The sequence below is a fragment of the Centrocercus urophasianus genome, unplaced genomic scaffold, assembly GCF_019232065.1.
Source record: "Centrocercus urophasianus isolate 14NV4802_14NV808 unplaced genomic scaffold, USGS_Curo_1.0 seq_26, whole genome shotgun sequence".
NCBI lineage: Eukaryota > Metazoa > Chordata > Aves > Galliformes > Phasianidae > Centrocercus > Centrocercus urophasianus.
Window position 1 is genome coordinate 8,450,635 of NW_024884822.1, and position 15,930 is coordinate 8,466,564.

Below are 15,930 nucleotides of genomic sequence, written 5' to 3' on the forward strand. Positions count from 1 at the left end.
GAGTGTTTGAGGCAGAGGAAAGAGAAAGGACTCTTCAGGAAAAGGTTTGGGATTCTTCAGGCCTAGGAAAGAAAGGACGGAAGGTGAGCTTGGAAGATCCAAGGTAGTTTCTATCTGCAATGAAAGGTGATGTATGGGTGATGCATGTGAGCACGCACAGTGATGCGCTATCTCTTCGGGTGAGTCAAGGAATGAGTATGCAAACGACAGGCGAAAAGTCCCAAGTGCCTCCACTCATGTCACCTTCTCCTTCTTTTCTCCACCTCCCATTCTCTCATTACGTAGGAAGACATTCAGCTGTTCAGGCTGATAATGAGGACAAAATCTGTGACTTCCAAGTTTTTCTCTGGCTTTATTGCCTGAAATAAACTGTGTCTTGACCTAGAAATCTTATGGGTGCTTCCCACCAGAAGATGAGAAGCTGTCCTTTAATAGTGTGTCAGGGCAGTGCTCCATCCTAGGAAGGTGGATGGAACTTTGAAATGTTTATTCTATTACTACAGGTAGTGCAAACCACAGTGTGCTCTATGCCTGCTGGTGAGAAAAGGTAAGCTGGAGAGCCATGAGTGTTCTCCCTGCTAATCTGCCTAGAAAGGAAAAAAAAACCCAAGAAATAGCGTAAGCCACTACTGAAAGTGAGCAGAGACCTTTAGTGAAGGACACAGCTCAGCTGTAATGTCTCGTTGGCCAGGAGGTTTGTTGAATTGTCACAGAGTTTTGGTCAGAGCAGGAGGGTGCCTTCAACAATAAGATCCCATGGTAGGCCTCTTCCACAGTGTGCTGGAGCAAGCCTGGTACCTGCTCAGGAGCAAAAAAAGGCTTTGGAAAAGTTCAAAGAAGGGCTGATGTCTTACAGGGAAAGGGAGGGCAAAAGGCAAGCGTAGAGCATGTGGCTGTACAGACAAAAACTCTTCAGAAAATGGAAAAGGTTTTATCAAGTAAGTCCAGAGGTTGGCCCAGTGCAGGTAAATACTTGGCTAGGTAAGAGTGAAGCTCTGCCCAGCCATTCCTCTGTAAGGCAAATCCCAGGTGCCTTTGTCTTGTCTGGTCCCGTTCCATTCCCAATTTTCTGAGAAATCAGAGAGGCTGAACTTCACAACCTATGGCAGCAAGCAGCCCGCTTCATAGGTTATAAGAAGTGCAAAGAGGAGTGATAAAGATAATCACCACTTTGCTAATTTAGTCTCTTCCTCCCAGCCCGCAAAGCACTGGTCCCTTTGGTACGTTTTCTAAGGCTTTTCCCAGTCAGCTATGCTGTAGCAAATGAAACGTTTGGATAGCTGTAGAGCTGAGGTATTAGTGCTGGGGCAGCGAGCAGAGTCTGGGGCTAGAAAAGGCAAACACAGAATTCTGCGAGTGGCAGAACTAAGCATGATTTTGAATGGCACTGCGGCTGACGGGCTTGTAAATTATATGAGAAGCTGTGTTGTGAGCTCACCCTAATAGACATCTGAGAACTCACCTGTCAGTTGCGGTTCCTCTGTTATGTGGGTTTTATGGTGTCTAGTGAGCTGCAAACTCTAATGCTTTCCCAGGTGTAGGGCGGTCATGGCACTGCTCTCCTACAGAAACTCTCACTTGCTAGTTGAGGATGTTTGGGAAATCCTTGTTTGCTAGAAAAATATATTGAAGTGCATTTTTTGTTTGTTTGTTTTCCATTCTTGTGTGAAATTTTGTTGGAATAGCAGAATCGTAGAGGTTGAAAGAGAAACTCTGAAAATTATCGAGTTCAACCCCTTGCTGAAGCAGGCTACATACAGTAGGTTGCAGTTACAAAATTTGCTGGGGAAGTGAATATGAAGATCTGTCTATAAAGAGTGCTCCCATAACACTTGTTTCTTAACAAAATTTCTTGCAGAAATTTTGAAGGCTGTGCCTATCTGAAGAGATATTTAGCAAGTGGTGCAACTAAATGCTACGCTTGGTGGAGAGATGGTTGGAGATGGGCTGATGGTTGGCTGATCTTAGTGGTCTTTTCCAACTTCAACGATCCTGTGATTCTATACTCTTTACACAGAATCAGCTGGAAATAGAGTGAGTCTCCTGATTCCCCACCAAATTCCTGTAATTGCTGCTTGCTGTGGAAATAGAGCCCTAGCATATGTTTGTGAATGTAAAACTGGAAAACATTGACAGCTATAGTTTAAATAGTTCAGGGAGGAGAGGTGGCTGTCCTATGTGGGACTGCACACGGCTATGAGAGCCCCGGTGTGCTTCTCCACCCCAACCCAACAAATTTAAAACCATCCTCAAAAATAGCCAGAGAACAACGCATAATTGGTTTCACAGACAACACATTCTCATGCTGTGATTTATTTCGTAATGTCTGGTGAGTGTCATCACGCTGTGCTCAAAGCCTTGGAGCTGGCATTCAGCGAGGACCCAGAGAATGAAAATTACCAGCTTCCCCGATGAATCACCACTTTGAAAATTCACCCTTGTGAGAATCCTGTGACTATTCAGAGAAAAAAAAAAAAAAAAAAAAAAAAAACCCAACACAAAGATATTACAGGCCCAAGTTTATCACTCATGTAATTAGCCCTTTCTAAGTTTGATGTGGACAGGGCGGCATTCCTAAAGCACCATAAACACGGCCAGGACCAATAATGGCTCTAGAAACGAAGTGGAGAAGTTCTCACAATTAAGGTGAGGAATGAGGGCAGCAGCAGATAGGTACATAAATACACAGAGGCAGGGCTACGAGCACGCTGTGGGCTTGTGGCTGTGACAACACCTCCCAAACTGGTCGATTGCTGGGGACTAAAAGAGCAGCATGAAGGCAACAGGCACCTCGGTGCTCCTCAGCCTGCTGCTGCTGCTGTCGTTCTTCTCGGGTAAGTTATATTTCTGTAGCCTAGAAAGAAACTTTATGACAAGAGCAACTTCGGGGAGCCTTGATCACTGGATGACGGGCTTGAAGAGAAAGCTGAGCAAGTAGAAAATATCTGTGGGACTTGCTTGCTCGCGTCACGTATTTCCATTCCTCGTGTGCCTCCGCAGTGAATAACACTGTGGAGGTGTCACTGGGAGACAGAATGAGCAAATTGTAAGCAGCTCGTTCAGCAAATGCACCAAAGCAGAGTGTAATCATGAGTTTTGGTGGAAATGTTTGCTGCAGAGTTTTGCTGAACCAGTTAGAGAAGAAACTCATACCTCAGGGTCATCAGCTCCTGTTTTGATTCTAAGCATTTGGTAGTTGGTGTTTTCCTCAGAGATGTGGCAGCATAATTAGATGAAAGCTTCAGCTTCCAAATACATTGCAGAGGAAAGCTTAAAAATTAAATTCAAATGTCCTCAAGGAACCAGAACAAAGAGGGCAAATTGAAAGGATCCAGCGTTTATTTGTCTTGAGGTTTACACATCTCTCTGTTGGTCTGGGAAGGCTGGCTGATGGTCTAGGATGTGTAGGGCACATGGGCTGTTCGTGTCCAGCTGATCCGAACGTGGAAGCGTTGTGGTGGCCATTATTGAAGACTGCAGATCAAGAATTATTTATACTTGTTTTTCTGTGAATAATTTGAATAAAGAATTCACTTGAGAAAATTGCAGGCTGTGCATGGAGAAAAGAGGTGAATTACTTTGTACACATCATTAATTATGAAATATTCATCTGTCTTTAATTGAGTCTTAATTGGGACTGGGTTCCATCACAGTGCTAAAGCTTCTTTCCAACACCAGGCAGAATAGCAGCAAACTCTGTGATCTCAAATAAAATTAACAGATACCAAGAGACGTTCTCACAAAGTCTTGTGTAGATGCATGTAATATTTATAAAAATTATCTAATGAGCTATTTTGTAAACAATATGCAAATAGCCCTAATGGCTGCTTCCCCCTTCAGCCTAGCTGAGGATGTGACAGATACACAAATGGCAAGGATCAAACACTGAAAGGCATCACAGCAGGCAGAAGCTGAGTGGGGTCATGGATACTGGTCCCGCTGAGTGTGATGCTACAGTGCTCCCAACTTGCACCCTAACCACGAGGGGTGTCCCACTGCAATGTGCTCCAGCTCCTGCAGAACTGCGTGCAGCCCACTCTCTGTCAGACACCATAGGATCCATCCCATGGCTGTGACCTGGCCCCACGCAAAGATTGCAGGCTGGAAATATCAAAGAGGATGGACTGACTGTCTCCAAGCCCAGAGCCTGTGTCTGCAGCAGGTATTTTTGCTCTGTCACTGTCTGGCACTGCCTGTTCTGCCCCAGATCACGCCAGGCTATCCCTTTGTATCTCATCCGGATCAGGCTGTTCCAGAAGCCTCAGGGCTGTGCCGTGCTGCAGATGGCTCTGATGCTGACTGCAGGGTCTCCTCCTCCATCTCCCCTGTGTGCTTTTGTTACCGTTCTGGCCAGTTTTGTAATTCAGAGGTGCAAGAGCCTAAAAGCCATAAGACTCAATGAAGCTTTAAAATCTCTGCTGAGAGAGGCTCAGCTCTGACATAGCTCCCTGCATCCCTGGTGGTGGCTGCCTGCCAGGGAGATGGGTTTATGTGTCTGCGGTGCAGTTAGCAGCTGAATGACTGATTACATGGTATTTTAGTAACATTTTTCAAATAGCAAAATACTGAAAAGCAATTCCGATAATGTATTTCCTACCCCTCCTCCACCTCACAGAATGGCAGAGGAGGGAAAACCTGGTGTGTTTTGTGCTGCAGTTTGTAAAGGGGTTTGTGACTTGGGTTCAGTTCTCTCAGAAAATAATGCTAATGTGTATAAAACCTTCGTTTGTTTGTTTCAATTCTAGGTGTAGCAGCTCAAGACATTGAAGAGGTTAGTGCAGCTCTTTCTGTTTTCTGAATCTGCATTTTCTCCTGGCTCTAGAAGACTGCTTTTCTCACAGATCTCGGTGCATGCTGAACTGCTTTGGGTTTTGCTGGGAGAAGTGGGTCCTGCCAAGGTGCCTCAGTGCTTGGGAGTGCTCACACAGCACAGAGATGTTAGCTATGGCCACAGTAGCAAACAAGTCAGGGGATGATTTAGCTGGTTTAGTACGTGCTCCCCACGGTTTGATCCAGCGCAGGGCTGGCTTGCAGTAATGCTTTTGTCTGTTCGCTCCTCCATGCAACGAATGTGAAATCAGGAGTGATATACTCCTTTAAACTAAATCCGTAACTGGGGCTTGTCCAAATGCCTGCTCACTTCATAGAATCATTAAGGTTGGAAAGACCACTAAGGTCATCGAGTCCAACCAACTCATGCCCAGACTCCTGTGTATGGCAGCTGCAGGCCATGCAGTGGTGTGAGCTGCGTGGTGTCGGGCACTGATGTGGGGCTGCATCAGTGCTGATGCTCTCCCTGTGTGCACAGGTGAACCAACTCATGTCCTTGGGACACCAGGGCTGCCCCCAGATGGTGACAGCTTCCCTCCTCAGCCACAGGGCAGGATTTCCCCTGTTTCGGCCAGTTGTGACAGGACTTCGTTTTTCAGTAAGCAGGCTATGCCTCACTGCTGCTTTGGGCCTCTGGGCTGGAAGAAGATCACACTAGCGATCTTGTTTCCTGCTTGGAAAGTGAAACCCAGTGGTTTATTGTGGTTGTTACTTTTGATTTCTTTTGCAGATCTGCAAAGAGTTCTTAAACAGGAGTGTGTTCTGCACAAGGGAGTCCAACCCTCATTGTGGCACCGATGGCGTGACGTACGGCAACAAGTGTGCCTTCTGCAAGGCTGTGCTGTAAGTGGGGGTGGTGGGATACGGACCCACACAGGGATGGTCCACTTCCAGCCCCACACTGCTGCTCCCCTCACACAGAGCAATCCCTGGCCATAGAATCATAGAGCTAGAGAATGGCTAAGGTTGGAAAAGACCACTAAGTTCATCTAGTTCAAATGTCAGCTCCTCACCAGTATGCTTGGTTATATTTCAGCTTAATATTGATTCATTTCTAGGCTTTCTATGATGCTCATAGCCTTAGAGAGATGGTGCAGGGCCTGGGAGGCCATTGAACCTGCCTAGACCTTCTGCATGGGCTAAATTGATGCTCATTTTCCTCTGTATGCCGTAGGCTGAAGCTCTCCCTGTCCACACCTCTGGATTCTGAAATGTCTGGAGGAATGTAGGATTATGCATGCCAAATTATTGGAGGAAAGTCCTAGACTCATAGAATCATAGATTTGTTTGAGTCGAAAGGGACGTTTAAAGGTCAGCTGGTCCAACACCCCTACAATGAACAGGGCAAGTGCTGAAATGAAAGTCTAAATGGACTTAGTGGAAAAGTACACAGAATCTCAGAGGAAGGACTGGAGTTTCTCCTCTCCTGTCTCCTCTAAAGGAGCTGTAATAGGAGCAAACACCTCTGGACTGAAGACCTGCAAAAATTGATTTATCCTTATCAGTCTGCACTCTGAAGGCTGCCTTATCCTAAGGGAAATTAGAGAAGAGGGAAAGATGGCTTGATGCTCCCTGTGAGGCACCAGAGTCGGGCAAATGATCTTGTTCAGACGGACAAGCTCCCTGTCCCAGCTGTGTCTGTGCTGGATGCTATACACTGCTTTGTTTCCATGCTGCTCCTTTTACAGGAGGAGTGGAGGGAAGATACGATTGAAGCACATGGGGAAGTGCTGAGTCTGAGCACCAAGCACCGATCCTCGTCCGCCACAGACGCAGGAGCCTGGGCACAGCAGCAGCTGTCCTTGTCGCTGCCATTCTGCTCAATAAAATAAAACTCAGCACACCTTTTTGGCTGGATTCCTTTTTCCGTAACACCCAGATAAGCTTTTCATGCAGCTGTGCTAGCAACTGAAATGTTTACTGCATTGTGCTGTTATATCATCATCTTAGAGTCATGGAATCATAGAATTCCTATCAGGAGGCACCATGCTGCCTGAGCAGGAGCAATGATTCCCACAGCTCTGCCCTCCCTGCCACTGCCACAGCTCTTCCATGCTATGCCATGCCATTCCATCCCATCCTACAGACAAATGGCCGCCTTGCTCGACTGTCCCAGGGGTGGGTGACAGCATGCAACTTTGCCTCTCAGTGGCCACCCAGATGTGTCCCCCTCACTGAGGTGTGAGCATGAAGGTGGCAGAGAGCTACGAGTGGTGTGGCTGTGGATGCCTCATCTGCTTGGGAAGCCAGAAGCAGACAGGATGAGGCTGAGGAGTGTTGCTGCATTTAAGCCTGCACCAGGAAGGTGGCAGGGGAGGCTGGCTTTAGGCAGAAACACAAGGACTTCACTTTACTTGTTTGTCCTAAAAGAGCACTTTGCCTCAAAGACTGTAAACTCACCAGCATTCGTTTGCAGCTGCACACAAACTTGATTTCTTTCTTTAGTTTTCACACTGCTGCTCTCTCTCTCCTCGATGCTGGCTGGAAAATCCTTCTTTGTGCCAACCAGAGAAAATTAAGTCTACAGTCTCTCCCCATTCGCTGTACAAAACATACACAGGGAAATGCTTGTGGCATCCCCTCGTTAAAACGTTGGCAGCACATCAATGGGACTCTACTCACTTAATGTTAAACACTTAAGTTTCAAAGGGAGCTTTAGATTTTATCATGAGGTCAGCCAACTCATTTTGCAAACACCTTTACACTGAGCATCTCAGCTCCTGGATGGTGTTTGGACAGAGCTAAGTGCTTGCCTGTGGTGCCACACTGCAGGCTTTGAAGTGAATTGGGACATTATATTTTGTAGCCAAGGAGAGTTGCAATTTGCTTTGTTCCAAATTCAGATGTTTCTTTAGTAAACATAACAGCCAGGCGGCCAGAACACGATAAGATTGAGGGGAGGTAAAAGCACCTCCTGCCTGAGGACAACTGATCACCAAGGACCCCGGTGAGTTGCGGGAGGACCTTTATCATCCTCTCTACAGTCTGAATTAGGATGAGCCCTGCATCCCCTTTTCAATTGGAATGACCCTGTGAGCCAACTTGTGGCTACGGAATAGTGCTGTATCTCAGTACAGTTCTTCAGATGGAAAGAGAAATATTAATGAGGGGGGGATATCGGACATTTCTGTGCCTGAGATGTCTCTTGGTGACTCCAACAGCCTCATGGTATATCCCCATGCCTAATCCTTTTTAATCTGGAGGCTGAAATAACGAGGACAGATCACAAGAGAACAGAAGCAGCGAGACTTCCCTGTTTAATAATCAGCCTGCATTTTACCCTTTCAGCGCAAACAGCAAATAAAACCACCTCTGTACCCCTCCAGACCCAACCACCAGCCCCAGCAACACTGTGGCAGGCTGGAGAAGGGTGACTCTGCCCCTCCTTGCCTCAGCTGGTGGTGTAAGCACTGAGTGTAACCAGAGCTCTCCTTGGCCCCAGAGGGGCTTAGCCATGTAAACTTCCCAGGAGCTGGCTGGTGGTCTCTTCCGTTTCTCTTTCCTCCAGCAGCTGTTCCCCTTAACAAGCAGGAGCAGGCGCTACAGAAGATGGGCTCAGGCAAGGACATGGCATATGGGGATCCGTGGTGTTGTGCAATGCAGATGATGTTACATACATGCAAAGCAGATCTCAGCAATCACCCAACGACTCATAACCGCAATCATGGAATGCAATTGCATCTGGAAGTATGAAAACACAATGATACCAGGAAGCTCTTGCTAATGGCACAGCCATTTTGGAGCAATTTGCCCAGGTGGGGAGAGCCCTCACAGCGCCTTCTGTCACAGGGAGTGTTGTGAGTGCCCCCATGGCTGTGCCCAGCCCCCAACACAGGGAGATTGGGGTCACTTAGCTGTAACCCTGTGAACACAAGGGCAGGGAGGCAGCCCTCTGACTTGGATGGGGGAGATTCTTTGGGATGTGCATGGAACTCTCTGGGCTGAGCTCTCGGCTGTGTCCAGCTGCAGTCTTAGGCACATACTGAACCAGAAACCAAGCATTCAGCTGGTATTTTTCCTTCAATTTCCTTCCTCCACATTTTAAGTTGTGGGATTTTTTTTTTTTTTTTTTTTTTTTTTTTTTGACAGCTTTGAAAGATGAGTGAGTCACGAAACACTTGAGATCTCTCCTCTATTAGATAACAGAGCAACTCTGCAGCTCTTCCTTTCCCTGGGGAGGGAGTTCCTTGGACCAAGGGCCAAGGCTGGATGAAAACTGTCCCAGCAACACGGTGGCTGCTCCATCACCTGACCCTCTGCAGTGAAATAAGGGAAGAATTACATCTCTGCATGGCTGCTCTCACTGAAAAAAAGCACTGCTTACAGCTGAGCACCCTGATGAAGGGGAAGGAGCACCTCCACATCTCCATCACAAGCTCTGCTCTGCTGGTGATGCAGCTAACATCATGGTGTGCCCTGACTCCTGGCCCATTTAACTGCTGTGCACCAGTGCCTCCTCCCCAGCATAGCCGTGTGTCCCTGTCACAACTCATTGGAATCCTTTGTCCTACTTCTTCCCTTGACATTCACAGCTCTTGATAAGGCTTTTTGAACTACTGCGGGATAATGTGGGGTGGTGGTTCCTGCTGCAGTGTTCCCAGCTGGGCAGGGAGCTCAGCATTTGGTTGTTGTTCCAGTTCCCAGGGGATTGGGACAGACTGGAAGGGACTTTGGGACTATGGAAGAGTATCTCCTGAAGTCAGGGCAGATTGCTCAGGGCTTTGTCCCATTCAGATTAGAAGATGTCTGAAGGCAGAGAACATGCATTCTCCCTGAGCTGCCAGTCCCAGAGTTTGACTGTCACCATGGTGAAGACTTTTTGCCTTCTCTCCATTTGTTACCTTTTCCCTTGCAACTGCCCCATCTCCCAGCCGTGCACCACTGGGGAGCCCAGCTCTGTCTGGTCAGGAACCCCCTTAAAGAGCCACGGCATCCTCCTGAGGTGTCCATCTCACCATTCAGCCCACCTGCCTCAGCAAGTGCTCCAGCCTTCAACTCCCATTTTTCATTATGTTTCTATCACTGGATATGGGAGGGAAGGCAGAGCTGTGGGGCCAAGAGAACTGATTGCTCAGGAGACAGGTGGGAGAACTCTATTGCAAGGTACCGAAAAGATATCAAAATTGACATTTGCAGGAAAGAGTAGAAGGGTATCTGTGTGTGTTGGATCCTTTAAGGATTAGACAGCAGCTGAGCTTTGGGATGAGAGGGTTCCCAGATGCTGTGAATCAGCCAGCAGACCTCTCCACCCCATTGTTGGTGGTGAAGTTAAATAGAGGCCCAGGGAAAACACTGGGGTTGGTTTTTTTTATGGACTCCAGAGCAAGGAGAAGGTAAGGGGGTTGTGTTTTGGAATGGGAGTGGAAGAGTTTGTTGGTTTTTCCTCTCCCCAGAATAAGCAGTGTGGTGTAAGAGCGTCTCGTTGAAGTAGCTGCGCTAATTGTGGCTGGTGTTAGCGTCCTATAATGTTGCTCTAGAAATGCTGGAGCAGGCTTATAATGATGTATGTGTATTACCACAATACACGAAGGGAGAATAGGGGAGATAGGTGCAAGATGTATGCTCTTAGAAAAGTGGGTGTCACTTAAAGAAGTATTTGCTTTATAGCTCTAGTGATATCTTTGAGATATTCTGAACCTATAGGGCATGAGGGGGCCAGAGATTCAGGAAGGTCAACCCTCCCTGGAGGGAGCAGGGATAGAGCCTCAGTCCGGGTCTGAAAGACAAGGCCACAGCTGAGATCTGCTGGACTGGGGTGCTGCCCTGAGCAACCTGGGGCTGGCCCTAAGGAGCAGCATTAGTGGATGCAGCTGGGCTGGCCCCTGTGCCCAGTGTTTGGGGTAAGGTGGGAAATGTAGGTGCTTCACAATGTGGTTCTGGTCTAAAACTGCTCTGTTAATTAGGAGAGATGCTGGTGTTGCGGGAAGGGCTGGCTGTAACAGTTCTGCCTTTCTTCCCAAAGAGCTCTGCGTCCTTCTCTGCAGGGTAATATGTGACAAAAACATCGGCGGTGACTGCGCTGCCCAGGGCGCATCCCGCAGTGTGCCAGCGGCACTCCGCTCGTTGCCGGCTATGGGGCTCCCCCTGCTGGCGACCTGGAGACCCCAGGGCCGCTGCGCCCCTCGGTGGTGCTTTTCGGGACATCCTTCAGGAGCGGGCAGCCCAGCGGCTCTTGCTGTGGATTAAGCAGCTCGGTGCAGGGCGGTGTGGCGCTCAGCTGCCCCAGCAAAGCGCTGCTCGTCCCGCGGCTCTGTTTCGATAGATGCTCTTTGCTTGGTAGCTCCTTGATCGTCGTTGTGGCCGATGGCTACCCCAGCATCGCTCGGGGTTCGGTGACATCCCCCCGGGGCCTGGATTGGTGCCGGTTCCCGTCCCCGTGGTGACGGACGGCCGGTGCAGTACCGGCTCTGGGCGCTGGGTGCTGCCGCAGACCGAGCGGCGCTGCGCGGATCCGGGACGCCCCTGGAGCGCGAGCTGGGCAGCCTGGTAGAAAATAAGTTTTGTCCGGTGGTAAACATCATAGTGCCGAGCTCTTAGACTTTGCCAGAGGACTAAATGAAGCTGCGTCAGGCGAGGGTCAGGTTGGGGCTAGGGAAAGGTGGTGCCCCAAAGGGCGGTGGGCATGGAATGGCTGCCCAGGGCAGTGGGTGCAGTCTGAGCTGCCGGAGCTGAAGGAGTGTTTGGACGGTGCTCAGGTTTGGATTTTGGGTGCTTCTATGAGGTGATGGGCTCACTGATCCTTGAAGGGTCCCTTGTTCTATTCAATTAATATTGTTTATGTTCATTCTATTCTATGATCTTGTTCAGGCTCACATTCCTGCCTCCAAGGGCTCAGCTCCCCCAGAGCTGTCAGGGCTTCAGCCACTTGGTTACAGCGCTCATCCCATGCCTGGCCCACGGCTTCTGCCTGAGCCTCGTTAAAGCATTGCTCAAGTGAGCCTTGTGAGAGATCAGCTGCTGCTGGGAACTCAGTGCTCAGCACTCCACTTGCCCTGCTTGCTGCCTTAATAGTCTAACCTGGCGCTGGTCTGGTATGACTTGAGTTGTTGTTTTTTTTTTTTTTTTTTTTTTTTTTTCAAGGTGCCACTGATTTTTTTCCTTCCATAGTTTCTGGAAGCATGCCCTGTACTTGGCTGAGTTGTGCTCTGTGGATCTGCAATTATCCATATTGATTATCTATCCTTTAAGGGACTTTATATTTTATCTTGTATCACAAGATCATTTTGCTGCTCTCATCTCAGTGGCTGTGAGCTTCACCAGCACAGCACTGGGTGAGCTGCAGGCTGAGACTGGGCACCTCTCCTGACTCTGCTCTTCTCTGACCGCAGAGCTGTGCAGTTCAGATCCTAACACCATGCAGATGCTCCAGGACCAGCACTGAGCCCCAGCACTCCTGGTATTGGCACTCAGCTCTTCTTTCCACACCTCTGAGAGCAACAAGCGTCTCTGCAATGGTGATGTAAGTTGAACTGGGCGGGTATCTTAGAGCACCTGGAAGTTTTATACCAGACACAGTCGTCTTCACGTTATCAGATTGCAGTTGTCAGTTTAATAATTGAGTTCATATTGACCAGTTGCGTGAGTATTGCACAGATGCTGTGTGAATTCCATTCCATAAACCCATGCACTGTGGTTTATTGGTGATAGAACTAAACCTGCCTAAACTTGGTCTCTCATCTTGTCTAAAATGAAACATCTCTTCGGGGAAGCGTGAGGGTACTTTTCAGTGAACCAACAAAACCTATCATAACAGATTAAGGGGAGAAAAATCACTTAAGGTTACTTGAATTCTTAAAATTTAGGAGTATTTGAAGTGGGAACGCACAAAATGAAGTGTTTTGATTCTGTTTAAGGAAGGCAGGATTTCCAGTTATTTGCCTGTTTTCTTCCAGCTGCAATTGAAATGAGGCAGTTTAGTAGCTCTGAATGTGTTTGTCCCAGTTCATTTATTGTTCACTGATACTGTTCAGATCGAGTTACAACTCCACTTATATCTGCAGCTCAGGATTAGATACGGATTCTCTTGTTCTTAATGTTACTGTTTGTTATGGAGAAGGCATTTCTACACAGCTGTTCTGTCTAGACACATCTGCAAGGGATGTATCAGATTTAAAACGAATGCTGTCACTGTCTCATTTTCATCTCCAATCTATTTTTTTTTTTTTTTTTTAAGTATACATTTTGGTCCCAATTGAAGCAATATCCATCACTAGGACAGCAGAGGGACCCAACAGTCCCACTGGTATCAGCTACACTTGGGGCACGTGCTTGAGATTCTGTTGGTGCTTGCAGTGTGCACTGCTCACAGACGTTGCATACCCAGATATGTAGTGAAATGTGGACAGAATATAGAGAGCAGTGTAAGGACTTAGTATTGCTTTTTGCAAGGCTTACTAGAGCCAGCTCAATTTCCCCTGGGAAGCATCATATCTTACAGTTCTATTAACACTTGTTAAATATGTGCTTCCTGTGCTGCTGCTTGCTCTTCCAGTATGACCCATACAAGAGCAAAACACCTGAGAAAAGAACTTAGAAGCTTGCCAAGGGAGCTCCTAGCTTGCAACACATCAATAATGCACAGCGTAAATCAAAGCACTCTGACAATGCCATAACACTGCCTCCTGCAGAGCATTCAGAGACTGCTACGCCAATGGCATACAAACACACAGCCATGCAAAGCAGCTGTAAAAGGTGAGGGGACCTCTGACATGATGACAAAAGCTGCTCTTTTTTATATCTAAATACACAAACACCCTGGGGGAGGGGGGGGAAATGTGCTCTGTGAGTGGAGTGAACGTGCAATTTCCAGCCAGACAGTTGACAGGAAAAAACAACTTTCAATCAAGTGTCGATGATGCACTGTTCTGTGCTGTGCCCACCACCATAGTGCTAAAAGCGCTATGCAATTTGAGAACAAGCTCTCTTTGACTTGTGGCTGTTATTTCCCAATAGGAAATGGGTTGAGGGGGAAACTTCCACAGGAGAGATGTGGGAATCAGTGGTGTGGCATTGTATGTGTCTGTGAGGCAAGGAAATGTGCTGAGCTCTGCACCTCTGAGAACTAAAGGAACATCTGAGTGCTCACAGTGTCAAAAGCATCAAAGAATCCACAGAGATGTGCACATCTCATGAATAAGCCCAAGTAATGAAGTTCAGGGATGTATGAGAAAGCTCATCAGTGTATAAAGTAGTTTGAAATCCTGTTGCAGAATGCTGCTGGGGAGGACTGAGGTGTGGATGGTGAGATAGAGGCCTCTTGTGTGTATCAGGGATCTAAAGACAACTGGGGATTGTAGCAGAGGGGATCTGGGATGGACAGTACAGCTGGGCTGTGGGAAATGAGGGTCTGAAGCAGGCAGTGTGGTCTGGAGTTGGGATCAAACAGTGCTGTAAGCCACAGTGGCCATTTCTCACCATTCTCTACAAAAACTGAACCAAACTGAAATAGCTCCTCTCTAATTATGAGGCAGATCTTCCAGACCTCAAGGCGTTTAGGTTAGCTTGTACTTCAAACTTAATGTCTTGATTAATGGCCCTTTTTAAAGTGCGCATATCAGTACAGTGCTCTGCTACTTATGTTTGTCACTGCTAAACATGACCCACATAAGAAACTCATGGTGTTTGAAAGGTGTGTCGTGTCTTCTGCAAGAGAGATGAGTGTTTTTGTCTTCTAGTCCTGTATTTTCTTCATCAACTTTACCTTTTCCACTCAAATCTTTCTCCTTCAATCCATCGGCCACTTCATCTGGGTGCAGTGGTCACCCACATCCATTCTGGGTAGCACCCAACATGACTGCTGCAATGTCAGTATTGAAATGTCAGAGGATTCTGCCCTCTTGCACTTCTTCACCCAGAGCTTCTGGCTTTTAATACCCTTAGTGAATCAAGAGTGCTTCTCATTGCCCTCTGAAACCATTTTCGCATGGGCTTCATCTTCACCTTTTGGCATCCATTTGCTGTCAGTCACATGTCAGGTCAGGAATAAAAATTGGCAACTAGCTGTAAATTTCACAGTCATGCAGCAGGATTTGTGGAGCTGAATTTGCAGTTCAGTTCTTGGCTACAGCTGTCACTGTGTAGCTCTGGTGATGGGCATTCATGCCACCGTGAGGTATTAAAGTTGTCAGATATCCAGAGCTTAGAGAAATAACTTCATTTCCAAATGGACTGTCTCTTTTGGTATGAATAATCAGATAGAACACCATACAAAATACTTGACATGTACTGAGAGTCCGGTACAGTCTGACGCAGGAAAATATTTGGGTTATTCTGACTGGTCTATTTATTGCTCCTCCAGAGCCACAGAACAGTCAGTAGAACTCTGTCATTAAGCTGCATTCTTCCTTTGATTATTTTAATCCTGTTTTGTTTAACAGATTGTGAAAACAGTTGATCAAATATTTCTCAGAGACCCCAATATAATAAAAAATGGGAACTGACCATTAAGGGGGTGCAGAGCATTGACAGCTGTTCCCAACATCCATCCATGCTTTGGAAATGCAAGTAGATCAAACTGCCTTCTCTCTCAAAACAGAGAAGCCATGTCAGCATGGCTGTTTTCCTGAGCCCACAAGCAATGACAGCCTTATTTGTGGGCTAATTACAGTAGTATTCATTTTCCTTACTGTAAATATTGCTGGTTTGGCACAAAATCAGGTGATGTTCTGTAATGTAAGCGAGGTTTGGAAATGTCCACCATAAAAACGTGAGAGCCGAATTCCTTTCTGAACTTGCTGATAGCACCTGCCTCAACTCCAACCATTGGCAACAAATTGCAGGGTTTCACTACCTGCCACTCTTATAATGGCTTTAAGCTGCTTCAATTCACACGAGTGAGCCCTCGCTCTGGTGCTGTGGGATTTGGTGAACATCAGGTTAGCACCTGACTTACGCACAGCTTTATGATTTCGTATATCTCAATCTCTCAGCTGAGGAAAACTGCAGCATTTCTGAGAGCCAGTGAAGTACACGGGTTTGTGGACTCAAAACCATTCAAATTGTGAGACCAATCTTCAAACACAGAACGATAGGGGAAACAATACCAGTCATAACAACCATAATGATTTGTCAGTAACAGTCATGAGTTACCATTGTGTGCAG

The 15,930-nt window shown here is 47.2% G+C and overlaps 1 protein-coding gene across 1 annotated transcript; it reads left to right on the top strand.

The window, feature by feature from the left end:
- Window positions 1-2,773: 2,773 nt before the first annotated feature.
- Window positions 2,774-6,564, top strand: LOC122164497 (serine protease inhibitor Kazal-type 6-like). Its single transcript, XM_042826581.1, has 4 exons — window positions 2,774-2,834; window positions 4,746-4,771; window positions 5,561-5,673; window positions 6,519-6,564. Exons 1-4 carry the CDS (start codon window positions 2,774-2,776, stop codon window positions 6,562-6,564), a joined length of 246 nt encoding a protein of 81 aa, XP_042682515.1.
- Window positions 6,565-15,930: the final 9,366 nt, after the last annotated feature.